Source organism: Mus musculus, chromosome 3, assembly GCF_000001635.26.
Source record: "Mus musculus strain C57BL/6J chromosome 3, GRCm38.p6 C57BL/6J".
In the NCBI taxonomy this organism is placed as follows: domain Eukaryota; kingdom Metazoa; phylum Chordata; class Mammalia; order Rodentia; family Muridae; genus Mus; species Mus musculus.
This window is the reverse complement of record NC_000069.6, coordinates 118,993,253-119,006,916: the sequence shown is the minus strand read 5'-3', so window position 1 is coordinate 119,006,916 and position 13,664 is coordinate 118,993,253. Positions and strand designations below refer to the sequence as shown.

Sequence of the window (13,664 nt, the reverse complement as noted above, 5' to 3'; positions counted from 1 at the left end):
CGGGTCACTGAAGGGCTGTCAGATGAAATTGTGGTTCAAATTAGAATCCTGTGATTATTCATTCAGTTAACAAGTTTGCTCCAAGTCCTCCTTAGCTGCCAGAAAATGTTCTTGGTGTTGGTAATGGAGTGGTAAGGAACAATGATAATATCCCATTTCATATGCAGTTTGATGCAAGTAGCTAAGCCAGAAAGTATACAAGTAAATGGTCAAGAGCCTGGCTAGGGTGTCCACTGCAGAAAGCCAGCATTGTAGGATTAGACCATGTTTATGAAGGTCAAGAAAAATCCCTCTGAGGAAGCAAACTCTTCCTCTGAAATGCAAATGAGCAAGAATGAGTCAAATACATCTGAGTGCAGAGCATTGCCAGACAGAACAACTGCCAAGTCACATGATCCTCAGGTAGAAGAGAGGCTGCCTGTTAGTGATTAAGAGGGGAAACCAATGAATCAGGAAGAAAATAGGTCAGAGATTGTGATCTCATGAATGTGGACTCTTGGAAGCTAATAAAATAAAATGTTTAGTGTCTTGAGCACATGAACTTTCTCTAAACTTTCGATGAGAGTTGTTTTCTCAGTAGAAATCCATGCACGCAGTTATTTGGTGGCCAGCCAAGTACCAAGCAGTCTGTAAAATGACTGGAAGTGCATAGGTGAGCAACCAATTTGTCTCAAGCCAAACCCTTACCATCCTGTCCAAATGGGAGAGAGAGCACCAGACATCACATTGCTATTTTTGAATCCCTGAATTCTGGGGTGAAATTTAACAGGCAACAATATCCCAAACAATGCACAAATCACCAAGTGCTGAGGTGTCCAATTCTAAAGAAGGTGACATTGGCTTGGAGATTGGGAATCTTGCAAAATGAAGAATAGTGTTGGTCAACATGGGAAAATGTACAAAACTCTTCCTACAGGATTAAAATGAAGAGAGAAACATTTTTTTTTTAAACTGGGAACTAGGAAAATGGAAACCCGAATTACAGTTGGACAGGAAAATCATTCCAAAGATAATTCAGCAGGGAAAGAACACGATACATTTGTGATTCTAAGGCAGTCTCTAAACAATGCTGAAAGTGGCACTTGAGTGTTTCTGTCCAAATACAATAAGGAACTGTGAGACAGATAAAAGCATACGAAGGACATATTTAATTTGCTAAGCAAAACTCATGCAACTCCAAGAGCCCAGAGGCAGCTTTATTAGAAAATAAACCTATTGTTTATAATTAGTTTCTTCCTGATAGAAAATTCTCAAGCACTTTATAGTAAAGATCATACCAAAAATGTTGCAGTAAGATGGTTTATTAAGTTCTAGAAAGATTCAAGTCTGTCCCCACTAGAATCTCTCAAATAGACAACCGAGTTCTAAAATTCTAATTTAGACGGCAGAATTATGACAGCAGGGCGTGCCCAAGTAAGAGAGAAATCTGTTTTAAAACAAATTACAGCAAACACACGAAGAGTTTTATGATGACAACACTACAAAGTTAGATGAAAGGGGACCATTCAGAACCAAGAGTAGAATAGTGGGTATTTGCTGTCTATAGGCAGAGGATTATTGAAGATGCTGCTAGGCTTCGAATAGAGACTTTGGCAGTATATCTACAAGGAAGCAGTAGCTGACAAATTCTAAAATTGATATTTTCTTAGTATAGCCCATTTATTTACTACTCTTCTATTCAATTCATGGGTGATGACTATAAAGCTGTAATGTGGTCAAGAGATGCTGGTACAAAAAAGTGTGCTTTGGATTTTTTTTCTTCAAAAGTCCTTTCAGCTTGCACTCCTTTTGGAACATGGCCACCTTATAAGCAAGCTCAACCTACGTTCTATGCTGATGGGAGAGCCTAAGATATGAGAGGGTATGAGGAGAAAAGACAGGCTCAGCCACCTCAGCAATTTTACCACCACCACTGGAGACTCCTGATACCTTAGTAAGAACATCTTGGCATCCTCTGGGCATCCATTAATAGAAGTCAAGTGTATGAATGATTCCCATAAGCACATATGGAGCAAAATATGTGCATATGTATACAAACCAAATTTCTATTATACATGGTTATATGCAAATAGATATTGTATTAAATTTAGGCAAATTTATTTAATTTAGAATATTTATCTAAAAACAAAACTTTGTAGTTGGTAGGGATATTAATGGGGTAAATCACTGTCCACATATTATAAACACTCAATATGGTATAGCAAATATGTGAATGCATGAATAGTAACAATATCTATTGTAAGGTCAAACTCCAATACAATCTACATGTCCAGATAGCAGGATTAGTGACTAGAGACTTCCAGATCACAGTTCTCTGCCTATCTTTCTGTATAGCATTCCAATAAGAATTTTATTTATTTGGGGAGAAATATATATTTTCAATTAACAATTTTGGGTCAGGAGAATGCTCAGCAGATAAGAATGGGTATGTTTTTTTCAGAGAACCCAAGTTTAATATTTTAGTACCTACTTCGGGTGACTTATAACAACTTGTGTAATTCCAGCTCTATTATATTCTAACTCTGTGAGCATCTATACTAACAAAGGTGGGTAAACAGACACACATACACATATAAAAACATACACAAACACACATACAATAAGACTATAACAAAATATTTTAAAACAATACCTTTATTTTATAGAGTTATACGAATTTACCTTATGATGTCTCACAGTGCAGATATATCTAAAAAGCATGCACTGGACTTATGATATGGCTGAATTAGTTTCAATAAAAGGGATAAGTTTTTTTAAATAGGCCCTTATGTAGCCACAATGGGCTGCTTTTTCTTCAACATCTATGATAATTTTGTTCCTAAAATAATCAGAGTTTATGGGGGTGATGTCTTGGCTGTCAAAAGACTAAACTGGATTCTCGTCTCTCAGTTAAAAATTACATTAAAAATTAAAAGCAGATATCTAAATGCCAGATCTGGGGATGTGGAAACAAGAATATCTCTGGAGCGTGGTGGTTAGCCAGTCTATAGACAAATCTGTGTCCTCCAAATTCAGTGAGAGACTTTGCTTCAAAACCTTATATGGAGAAGTAACTGAAGACGTCAGCCTGTGGTTTCTTCATTCATACACATGCCCACATGTGTGGCACACAGACACACAGACACACAGTCACACACACAGACACACACAGACACACACAGACACACACACACACACACACACGCACACACACACATGCACACACAATGTTTCCTCTGTCAGAATAACTCATACTGATTATGAATACAGTATTGCTGTATTACTAATTTTGATTGGTGATACAGAATTACTAATACATAATACTAATTATATAATTATCTTACTTAGTCAGACCAGATTATTTTTATGCATTTTCGTAATACTACGTGATTTCTATTTTGTCTCCCCAGTAACCCCCTGCATTTTCAAGACTTCAGTGATCCCATTCTTAAAACATCATCCGTGCATGCAGAGTTTCCACTGATGTTTTCACTTTCAGACAGGTATAGAAAACAAAACAGGAGATGAGGAATTTTAAGTTGGCTTTTTCTCCTGTGATTGAGATCAATACTCAGAGCAGTCGATTGTTTTATGTGTTAACTATCTGTTCAAATGGCTGAGGGGAAAAACTCAATATGCTGGTGGCAAATAATCTATTTACTCATTGGTGTCAGGTGTCTGTGAAAAGTTTACCAAGTTCTACCTCAAAATATAGTATATTATATATATTATAAATATACTTATATTATATAGTAAGTGTGTGTTTGAACCAAGATATCTCTAATCCATAATGTGATTGCACAGAAATAACAAGGAACCCTCTTTTTTCATGTTTTAAGGTTGAGAGATAATACATTATGAATTTGCCAACTTATTTGGCCATCTGACACTTATTAAAAGAGGACATACTAATGCATTACATGTATTACTAAAAACTCATTCAGGTGCTTAATACACAGGCACACATTTGCAGTATAGAATATGCATCTCTTTGATAAGACAGATTTACACAGATATTTGACATAAATAAAATGTTATTTATCTGTTTGTTATTCAGATAATGTGAGCCTAGGTCAAGGGTTAGTTTATGTGATGCTCACAGCCTTTTGTACAATTTCCCATAAACAAAGCAGTTCACCATTTCATCATGATAATTTAGCTTCAATCAAACTTGACAGGTTGGTTTCCCTTCCATCTTTTACTTTTTTTTAAATTTAAACTTACATTTATGGAGAAAATGATTCATACATTTGTTTTAAATATCACTTGTCACTCTTGTAAAACATAATATCTCAAAGAAAGCAATCTAGTTGTTTTAGGACACTGGCTCTTAGAAAGATTGATGTGGGGAATGAAGAAGAGTTAGCAAAAGCCATCTTTGATGTTATTTAACACAAAAGCAAACACAGATCTTTTTATATTTGGCATTAAAAATCTGATCATTTGCCTCCCTAAAGAAAGCACACCAAGCTTTTATACAGACAGCACAGTGAAGAATAATAATATTTCTGTTTACCGAGATATCAGCTGGCATTTCCCTACAAGTCAATGGCCTATTGCTGCTACAGCATATTAGACCTCAATGTGGCATCTACAAATGTCAAGAGTATAAAAAAAATATAGTTTGAAAATCAAAAGCTGCTTCCAACACTCTCCTCCAAAATAAAACAAAGCAGGAGGGGAGGGACAACGTTGAGCTAAATGTATTTGCTGCAGGAATCAGGGCAATATTCAGCTGTCAATCTAGAAAAACAAGGGAGCCACACTGGCATAGCACTGGATAATGAAACTTCCAGCAGATGTTCAGGAAGGGCTCTAATTCTGACTGAACTCCCTTGGTGAGCATTTAATTTCTTTATCATATGCAGGCTCGGCAAATTGTACTTCATCAAAGATGTGTTGTGAAATATTAATATTTCATATGATAACAAAACTCCACAGACTAGCCTTTGTCATATTATGAGCATCCAAATTTCAAATGTCAAGATTCTGAATTATAATAAGTTTTAAACAGATCCTCGAATTGGCATAATAAATTATAATAAGGCCAATCCAAATTGGTCTGATATAATGTCACACACATGTATATTATATGTGATATTTTAATACCTGTCTTTAGAAAAGGTTATGTGTGGGGAAAATGATAGTTCACATGTCATACACAAACACATTTCATCCATAAGAAAGTACAATCTCTCATAAGATGTAATTATATATTCACAACAGGCTTTATCAGGAATTAAAGATGATGTAAGAAACAACCTAGTTGTCTAGGAGTTAGAGTGTTCTATACACTCATAAAAGGGAACTATCTTTTTTTAATACCCCATTACTCATGTGGAAGATGGCAGTCTGAATTTTGCCCCTACAATGTGCACAGACAAGCCTACAATAGTCTTTGCATTCTAGTTTTGTACTCACTATCCAAATAAACAAAGTGGGGTCATCATTAAGTTTATGTGCCAGATTTAAAAAAATATATATGTTTGTTCATATCTTCCAATTTGTTCCTTAGCGCAGACATCAGAATGTATAGATTATATTCAAATTGCAAATTTAGAAGGAAGTAAGCTTCTAAATTTGTTTCTGCAGGTGATCTTAATAAATTAAGCAGTTTCTGTGTGCCTGAATGACACAGGTTGTGAAGGAATGCACATCAGCAACACAGGAAACAACCCTGGCTCTGATGGCTCAGAATTCAGTTTTGGGAAGCCAGCAGCAAGCCCAAGCCACTCATCTTCCACTACCATTAATTCTTCACTTACATCCAATTAAATACCTATTACTCTTTACATGTATGTATTTTACATAGCACAACTAATATATCACTAAATGCTCTAGAGACTTTTAAAATCAACAGATTAAACATTTGATCATAGCCTCCATAATTCTTAAAGGATGAAGAGAAACAAAGACAAATACAATATTAATATTCTTCAAGACTGAACCCAACTCTCCATAATATTTTAAAATCTGAATCTAGACTATTCAATTTAATTTAGTATTTTGTTTAGTACGAGGGTTTTTTTTTTATTTGTCTAGTAAGAGATTTTCTCGGTGTTCACATATATTTTTCTGTTTAAGTATGACAATCCTTAAGAAATAGTTTTTCCTTGCTCTGATTTTTCTAACTTCTGAAGATTTTCTGGATTCCTGAGCCACCTTTACCCAACCTCTTGTAAAACTGTCAGTCGAAGACAGCTGTAATACTTTTAGGATAATAATGTCAGCTATCGATCCCAGTAAAAGAAGAAAGTGGGAGAAAATGAGCTTAATGGGGCGTGTTTGTTCTTTGTTATTTCCTTTGCCCAAGGATAAGGCTGATTTAAATAATGATACTCCTTTTAGCCACTAATTCCACACATTCTTTTACCAAATAATAATGTCAAAACAAAGAATAAAAATAGAAACTCTCATATTATCAGGCACCACCCCATGAGATATGTATTCAAATGAAATAAAATGAGTATGTCAACAATCTATACTCCCATGTTAATTGTTGCACTAGGCACAGTGACTCAAAAATGGAAACTTCTTTACTGGTCATCAAGTGATGCACAGATGAAGAAAACATAGTACAGATGCACAATGAAGTGCATTTTAGCTATTCAAAGTGAATCCTGAATTCACAGCAACATGGATGGAACTCAAAATCATTATGTTAAATGAAATAAACCAGTCATGGGGAAGACTTGTGTCTCATGGCTTCATTTACTCATCTATTAGAATCTTAAAGAGAAAGATAGAGTGGAAGGTTAGAGTCAAATAGTATTTACTAAAGTCAGGGGCAGTGGGAGGAGAGAGTAGTGGGGGGAAATGGATCAGTTAAATTAAAATTAGGTAGAAAGTAATTCTAGGGAGCTACCAGCCAAAATCATGACTATAAATATCAGTAACTTACTTTGCATTTCAAAGAGGTGGATGAAAGGATTTTTGAAAGCTTTCTTCATAAGGGAATAAAACATATTTAAGACAGGAATGTTTAATGTTACATAAAACACTACATGATACATATAAATAGGCAAACATCATATGACATTCTTCTAATATAAACCAAAGTCGATTCAATTCAATTAAAACAGGGATGAGAGTGATTGTTTAAACACTACTCTACTAGCTTGAGTTTTTTGTTTTTGTTTGTTTGTTTATGTATAGGTTTTTGAGACAGCTCTCATGTAGCCCAGACTGATAGCTGAGGTTGGTCTTGGATTTTGGATCATCTTGCCTCCATTTTCTTAGTGTAGTATTACCAGCATCTTCCACCATATATGTTTTATGTAGTGCTGCAGATTGAAATTGGATCCTTGTGCCTTGCAGAAAACATTTTACCAACCAAAATGTATCCTCAGCCAAAACAGTTCTGACAATTCGTAGACAATACAAAATGAGAATATATTCCATACTGCTCAAAGAAATTTAAGCTCTAATGTTTATTGTTTTCAACTCATTAATTAGCATACATGATGTTAAAATTTTTCCATCACATTATATTCACCTTTTATTGACAATGCATGCTAGATATTTGCATATAACTTCACACATATTTTCTTACCTTATCAAGAGAGAAAGTTTTGGTCAGAGCAAAACCCCAGCCAGCTTCAAAGGCCCTTCGAATCATTGGTGTGCTAGTGGCTGGTGTCGCACTGGCAAGGCCAAAGGGATTGGGAAACCTCAACCCTGCCATTTCCACGCTGATGTCCACTAAGTCAACCGGAGTGTAAAATAGGGGCATTGTAGGCTGAGAAGGCACTGAGGTTCCATATTGTGCCTGCAAGAAAGAAGTCAGCAATAACTGTTCTTGTAGCATACTTGAACTGCCAGATAATCTTTCCTAAAATTTCCTCATAGCATGCAAATGAATTCAGACTCCTTTAGTCTATTTCTCTATGGGAAAACTGCCCAAAAGTCAGAAGTCAGTGGTCCAATATTATACATAATTGTCATTTTTGAAGTTAAATGATACTATAAAGAAACAGAAGGGAAACTAAATTAAACAAACAAAATATTCTAAGTCAAACAAACTGAAAGTCAAACACAAAAGGGAATCATATTTGAATTTATATTTCTGGTTCCATTAGCCCAGCTCCTTTTTGCTTAATTTATAAAAATGTCTTAGTGCTGAGATATGGACCAGTGTAAGTCAGTTGGTCCAAATTCCATTTCCAAGTAATCTTATTGCTCTGGATGTAGGTCCAAAAGGGCCCTTAGCCTGTCCTTGTCTCTTCTCTTTTGAAGATCTCAGTCCAGCAGTGAGACTTCCAGCTCTCTCATTTCTTATCTCAGAGGGGTATTGGAGAATGAAGAAAGTAGTCCATGGGGAGACTTCTACTTGCAAAAGAAATAGCACACTTGAGGATTGGAGGAGTTTGCTTTTTCAGAAACTTAAAAGATACCAGTTTACATTAGATCCATCAGTTGGCATTTAGAAACGCACATAGCCTCTGTTTAGTGGCCGGGGTAACCAAGCTAGTATTATGCTTTAATAAAAACACCGAGGTACATGACTCATTAAAGGATAGAACATGCTTGCCCAGTGTCCTGTCCTCTTTCCTTTCCTTCTCTCTGTGCTCTCTCTTTCTCTCCTCATTCTCATGTTCTTCTGTTCTGTTCCTTTCCTTTGTTTATCTATGAAAGACAAATACTCGAAAATTTAAAAAAATGAATATTCTGAGCCAAAGTAGTTACTGAATGGACACAGGGCTACTTAATTCAAAAGTAGAACTCTGTTCTCTTGTGAATCATCACTCAAAAGAAAAGTTATTTGAGCAGAACCTTAATTTTATAGGCGTGTGTCTTGTGTAGATAAAGTTTGCCATGACTTGCATAGAAATCATTTTCAGTTCTCTACTGAAAACAGAGCAAAGCTCACTTAATATGCAAAAAGGCATCAAACTTGCCAGTTGAAAGGCTATTGTATTTCTGGTTTTGCAAAAAGGGAGCCTGATGACATGTAGGCTTTAGCTATGGACACTCCACCAGGGAACTCTGGTGTAAATGGATCCCTCCCTCCCTGCATCCCCTCCTCTCTTCCTCCCTCTCTGATCAAATTCAAGTTCAGCACATCTAACCTAATCCTCCCCCCCCACCCCTACAAGGCACATTTTTGGGAAGTTTCATTGTACTCGGCTGACTCTTGTCTTCACATGGAATCGACATACTATTTAAAGTGTAAACTAAGAATGTGAATGCATGCTGTAGGAAGGTAGCTGAAAGTGTGTGTTGGGGGATGGGCAGGCACAGATGGATGGGCAAAAGCCACCCTTGGTATTGGCAGCATTTTAACTCCATTTGACCATAGTTTCAACAGAATCAACTTTGTATTATGCTAGAGCAAGGGAGACATTTCAATATGAGAGAAAAGTAAACAGTAGAAAAATCAGAAGCCCTGTCCCTACATGCACGTGCACAGGCACAACACTGGGCACCATTGTGAATGATGTCCACAGTAAGAGTGCAGAAGGCTTTTTATACCTGTGACATGAAATGATTGACGGTTTTCTTCTTTCCATAGCTGGGTGACGAAATATCTGATCTTTTAAATGTTGCAAATGGATTTCAGTCTGCTTCAGTTTGCTGTAACTGCTGTTATTATACAGCACTAGGGAGCAACTCAAAGGACGCGCGCGCTCACACACACACACACACACACACACACACACACACACACACACACTATAGATAGATAGATAGATAGATAGATAGATAGGTAGACAGACAGGTAGATAGATAGATAATCTTCCATTGCTTAATATATGTAGTTGTAAAACCTAAAGGCCAGTTATAAAATTCTTAAGAAGTTTGCTGTTTGAATACTTACAAATAAAAGGCTTTGGACAATTTCTGTTGGATTTCATTTAAGTTTGACCAAAAGAAAACTAAATATAGTGAGCAAATAGGATGTAAACATACACACATTGACAAAGCTCTTTCAAATGAAAGGGTCATAGGCTTCATATCTTACAATATGTATAATACTGCTATATGTGTTTGTGTGTATGTGCGTGTTTGTTTGTGTGTGTGTGTGTGTGTGCATGTGTGCATTTGTCTGTGCATATACAATGTTGCATTTGCTTTGTCTTTGAGATCCATAGCACCCCTCTGCCCTAAGCTGTGCCTCTTTTCCTGCATTAGATGGAAGTCTTCTTCCCTTGTGCCTGACTCTGTGGACTGAATCTCAAATTTCAGCTCTCATTGAAGGCCCAATACCTCCAAATCCTATGCACAGCCCCAAACTGAGATTTCCAAGAGGTTTCAGCTCCTTTGGCTGCTGATGTGCCGGGTGCCCTCATACCAAACAGCTTGAAATTGGACCTTATTGCATTCTTCTCTAAAACACTCGGTATCCAGATTTTCAATTTCAGACAATACTATTTTCCCAGTCACCTGGTAGTGTTAGCAAATAACAGATATGATAGAGATGTTGAACAGCAGAGATTATTAGTTCCCTGCAATTTCCACTTCGAAAAGGCACTATATGTCAGAATCAGAAATGACACAGAAGCAACGAGTGCAAGGACTGAAAGGATGTTTACCATGTATTAACCGGGAAAAATAGTATGATAACACTATACCTAAATGAAGGAAATTTCACATGTGTGTATATACATCCAGCAGAACATATGTGTGTGCATCTGTCACCACTTAGTCACATCACTAGGCCACTTTGTTTGATTTTTTTAAAATTTTTATACTTTTTCTTTTTAATCTTTATATTTTACTTAAAACGTAGTCATTACATTTCATTTTTGTACATGAGGCAAACAGATTTTAAGGTGCTTTACAACAACTGTTTAAATTTTTCCTCTAGGTTGGCAACTTATAATTTGCATATTTTATGTGTTTCAAGGTGATCCTATGATATATGAATGTGGAATACTAAGGCTGGTTAAAGCTAGCCATCTTCTCACATCACTAACATCATCATAAGAACATATGAAATGCACTCTTAATGATTCCAAAATTCTCACTCTTCTCTTTTCAGTCACATTCACCACTTATTCAAAAACATCCAAAAGTATTTTTTCCTCATTTAAGACTCTGATTTCAGACCTCTAGAGGAATTCTAGTCAGCAACATGGCTGCTCTGGCCAGGCATCCCATTCAAAACGTCTCTAGGTCTATGTGATCTGGCTGGAATGGCACAACTTAAATCCCTCTGGCTGTAATATAGAGTACACACCCTTAGTACACACCTTTAATCCAAAACAATGAAGGTGAATTTAATTTGTAGAAAGAAGCAGCCACACTTAAAAATGATGTCCAATTGAGGGGCAGACAGAGATGAATCAAAGGATTATTTTGACAGAATGAGTCAGAGATAGCATATGCCCAACTCTCAGAAGAACAGCAGAGGAAAGAGAGGCTACTTAACAGCACCCAGAGTGAGTCAGGAGGGAGGGTATTTCAGTGAGTACAGTGCAGTTGGGCTCAGGTGAGCAATGCAGTTCAGTTGAGTTCACGTAGTTAGGCTCAGTATGTGCAGTCAGTCCAGTTTAGTTTGTGGAATTAAGAGGCATTTCTTCCAAGCAGATCAAACTTGGAGAGGAATTTGAGCAAGCCAGTGCAACCAGGGAATGTGTGGCAGATTCAGATTTCTTGCAAGAATTGCTCAAAAGACCACTGTATGAAACCATGAACCATGGAAGTAAAGTCTTGGTCACAGTATAGAGTGAAGCCTGTTATACATGCCGGGAGTGCCCACTGAGATACCCACCGAGGAGAACTTCTTTCAGGAAGTAGATCTTGCTCAGGAGAAATGAGCTTCAGGTAGGATCACCAGAGGGACAGGGTATTAGAGGCTGTGGGAGCACAGATGATCCATGAAGAGTCTGAATTCCAGGGACAGAACAGCAAGATTCGCTGTAGCATTGTCTACCCTATGGGATTTATCACAATTCAGCCAACATTTCTTTTCTGCTTCACGATCTTCTGTTTTGGAATGAGACTATGTCCTCTTTGCTTTCCCAATGTATATTGGAAATAGGTATCCTGTTTATTGGATTTTATAGGGGACTGTAATTAAGATATTGCTTTGAATCTTTGACTATCTTGACACTTTGAACTTGGGCTTTTGGAACAGTTTGCAGACTGCTAAGATTTTGTGCTCTTACAAGTAAACTCAGCGCACTTTGTATTGTGTTTACTGTGAGTGTTGAGGATCAGGGCTATTACTTATTGCTTAACTATGCTTGCGTGTTAAGCTGACAAAGAAGAGACTTGTAATTTTTATCTTCTTTGTCAACTAACTGGCTTTGGAATCACGTAGGAAGAACAGCTCTGTGTGCCTTTGAAGGCATTTCAGAAGTACCTAAATTGAGAAGCCACACTCTCAATGCAGTTCTTTCATGGACTAAGGACCATTAATATACTAAATGATGGAGAAAAGAAGAAGGTGAGGTGGGCAGTGCTCCATTTCTCCTTTTATCTTCTGTGGGGATGTGAAGAGGCAACCATCCCTACACAGGTACACTCTCTTTGCTAAGGAGCCACCTACTGCCATGATATCCCTTCTCAAAGTGTGAGTCTAAAAAAGACCTTCGTTCCCTAAGATGCTTTCTGTGCCATTTTCTCCTGGCATAAGGAATATAACACGTGAGATGAAGCATCTCATCCTCACTGTGGTTTTAACTTGCCTTTCACTAATGACCAATGATATTCACACACACACACACACACACACACACACACACACACACACACACACACGTATATATAAAACTTTTGTTATTCATATATTTTGGGAGAATTATATATTTGTGGACCTTATGTATTTCTAAACTTTTTTGTTTGTTTTCACAATATTATGTCATTTGATTTGTTCTCCTAATATTTTAACCATTAATTCTTTATTGGATATATAGCACCCTGGAGTTTTCTATTCATACTGTCAATTGATTCCTTCTGTGTACAGAAAATTGATTGGTTTGTCTAATCACACTTGTCTGCACAATTGGAGTCAAGTCCAAAAAAATGATTAACAAAGCCAGTGTTGTATAATTACTCCCTCTGTTGTCTTCTAGTAATTGGGAAGTTTCTGGTCCTATATTTAATCTTTTAAAGATTTGTTTGTTTTATTTTGTGTATATGGACATTTTGCCTGCCTGCATATCTGTGCACCTGGTTTGTGTGCCTGGTGCCTGGGGAAATGGAAGAGGGGTTAAATGCCCTGGACCTAGAGTTATGGAAGGTTGTGAACCCCGAGTTAGTTCAAGGAAAGAAACCAAAAGGGAAAGGTCTTCTGCAAGAATGGTCGAGCCAACCCCACAACCCCATTTCATTACTTCACTATTCTGCATGTGCTTATAGAGTTTCACAACTTAGTTTTTTAATAAACTGTCCTTTGCTTATTACCTATTCTTTTGAAAATTTGCTGTATTACATTGTATGGGTTCATTTCTGAGTTCCTTATGCTGTCTGATTTGTCGTTAGGCTAAATAATTAGTTAATCTTTGACAGCATAGTTAAAACAATCTTTGAAAAGAAACAATAATGGCCTGAAAATCATCTAGTGAAGGTCAAGTTAGAGAGCCTGCTGGCTACACTTGAGCACAGATTGTTCTGATTCAGGAGTTCAGCTGGATTATCGATGAAAATTAACAAGATGCAGAACCAGGATAATCGCAGAGATGCTTGACTTCAAAACTTTTATCTTACAGAGAAAAACCTATGGACAAATGAATTCCATG

The 13,664-nt window shown here is 36.8% G+C and overlaps 1 protein-coding gene across 2 annotated transcripts in view; it reads right to left on the bottom strand.

Moving 5' to 3' along the window:
- The window catches only part of Dpyd (dihydropyrimidine dehydrogenase), an 870,816-nt gene that overhangs the window by 426,008 nt on the left and 431,144 nt on the right, over positions 1–13,664 (bottom strand). For both annotated transcript variants that reach the window (XM_011240318.2, NM_170778.3), the window contains exon 13: positions 7,532–7,747. In XM_011240318.2, the coding sequence (XP_011238620.1) occupies positions 7,532–7,747 (216 nt within the window). The remainder of the gene's footprint in view (positions 1–7,531; positions 7,748–13,664) is intronic.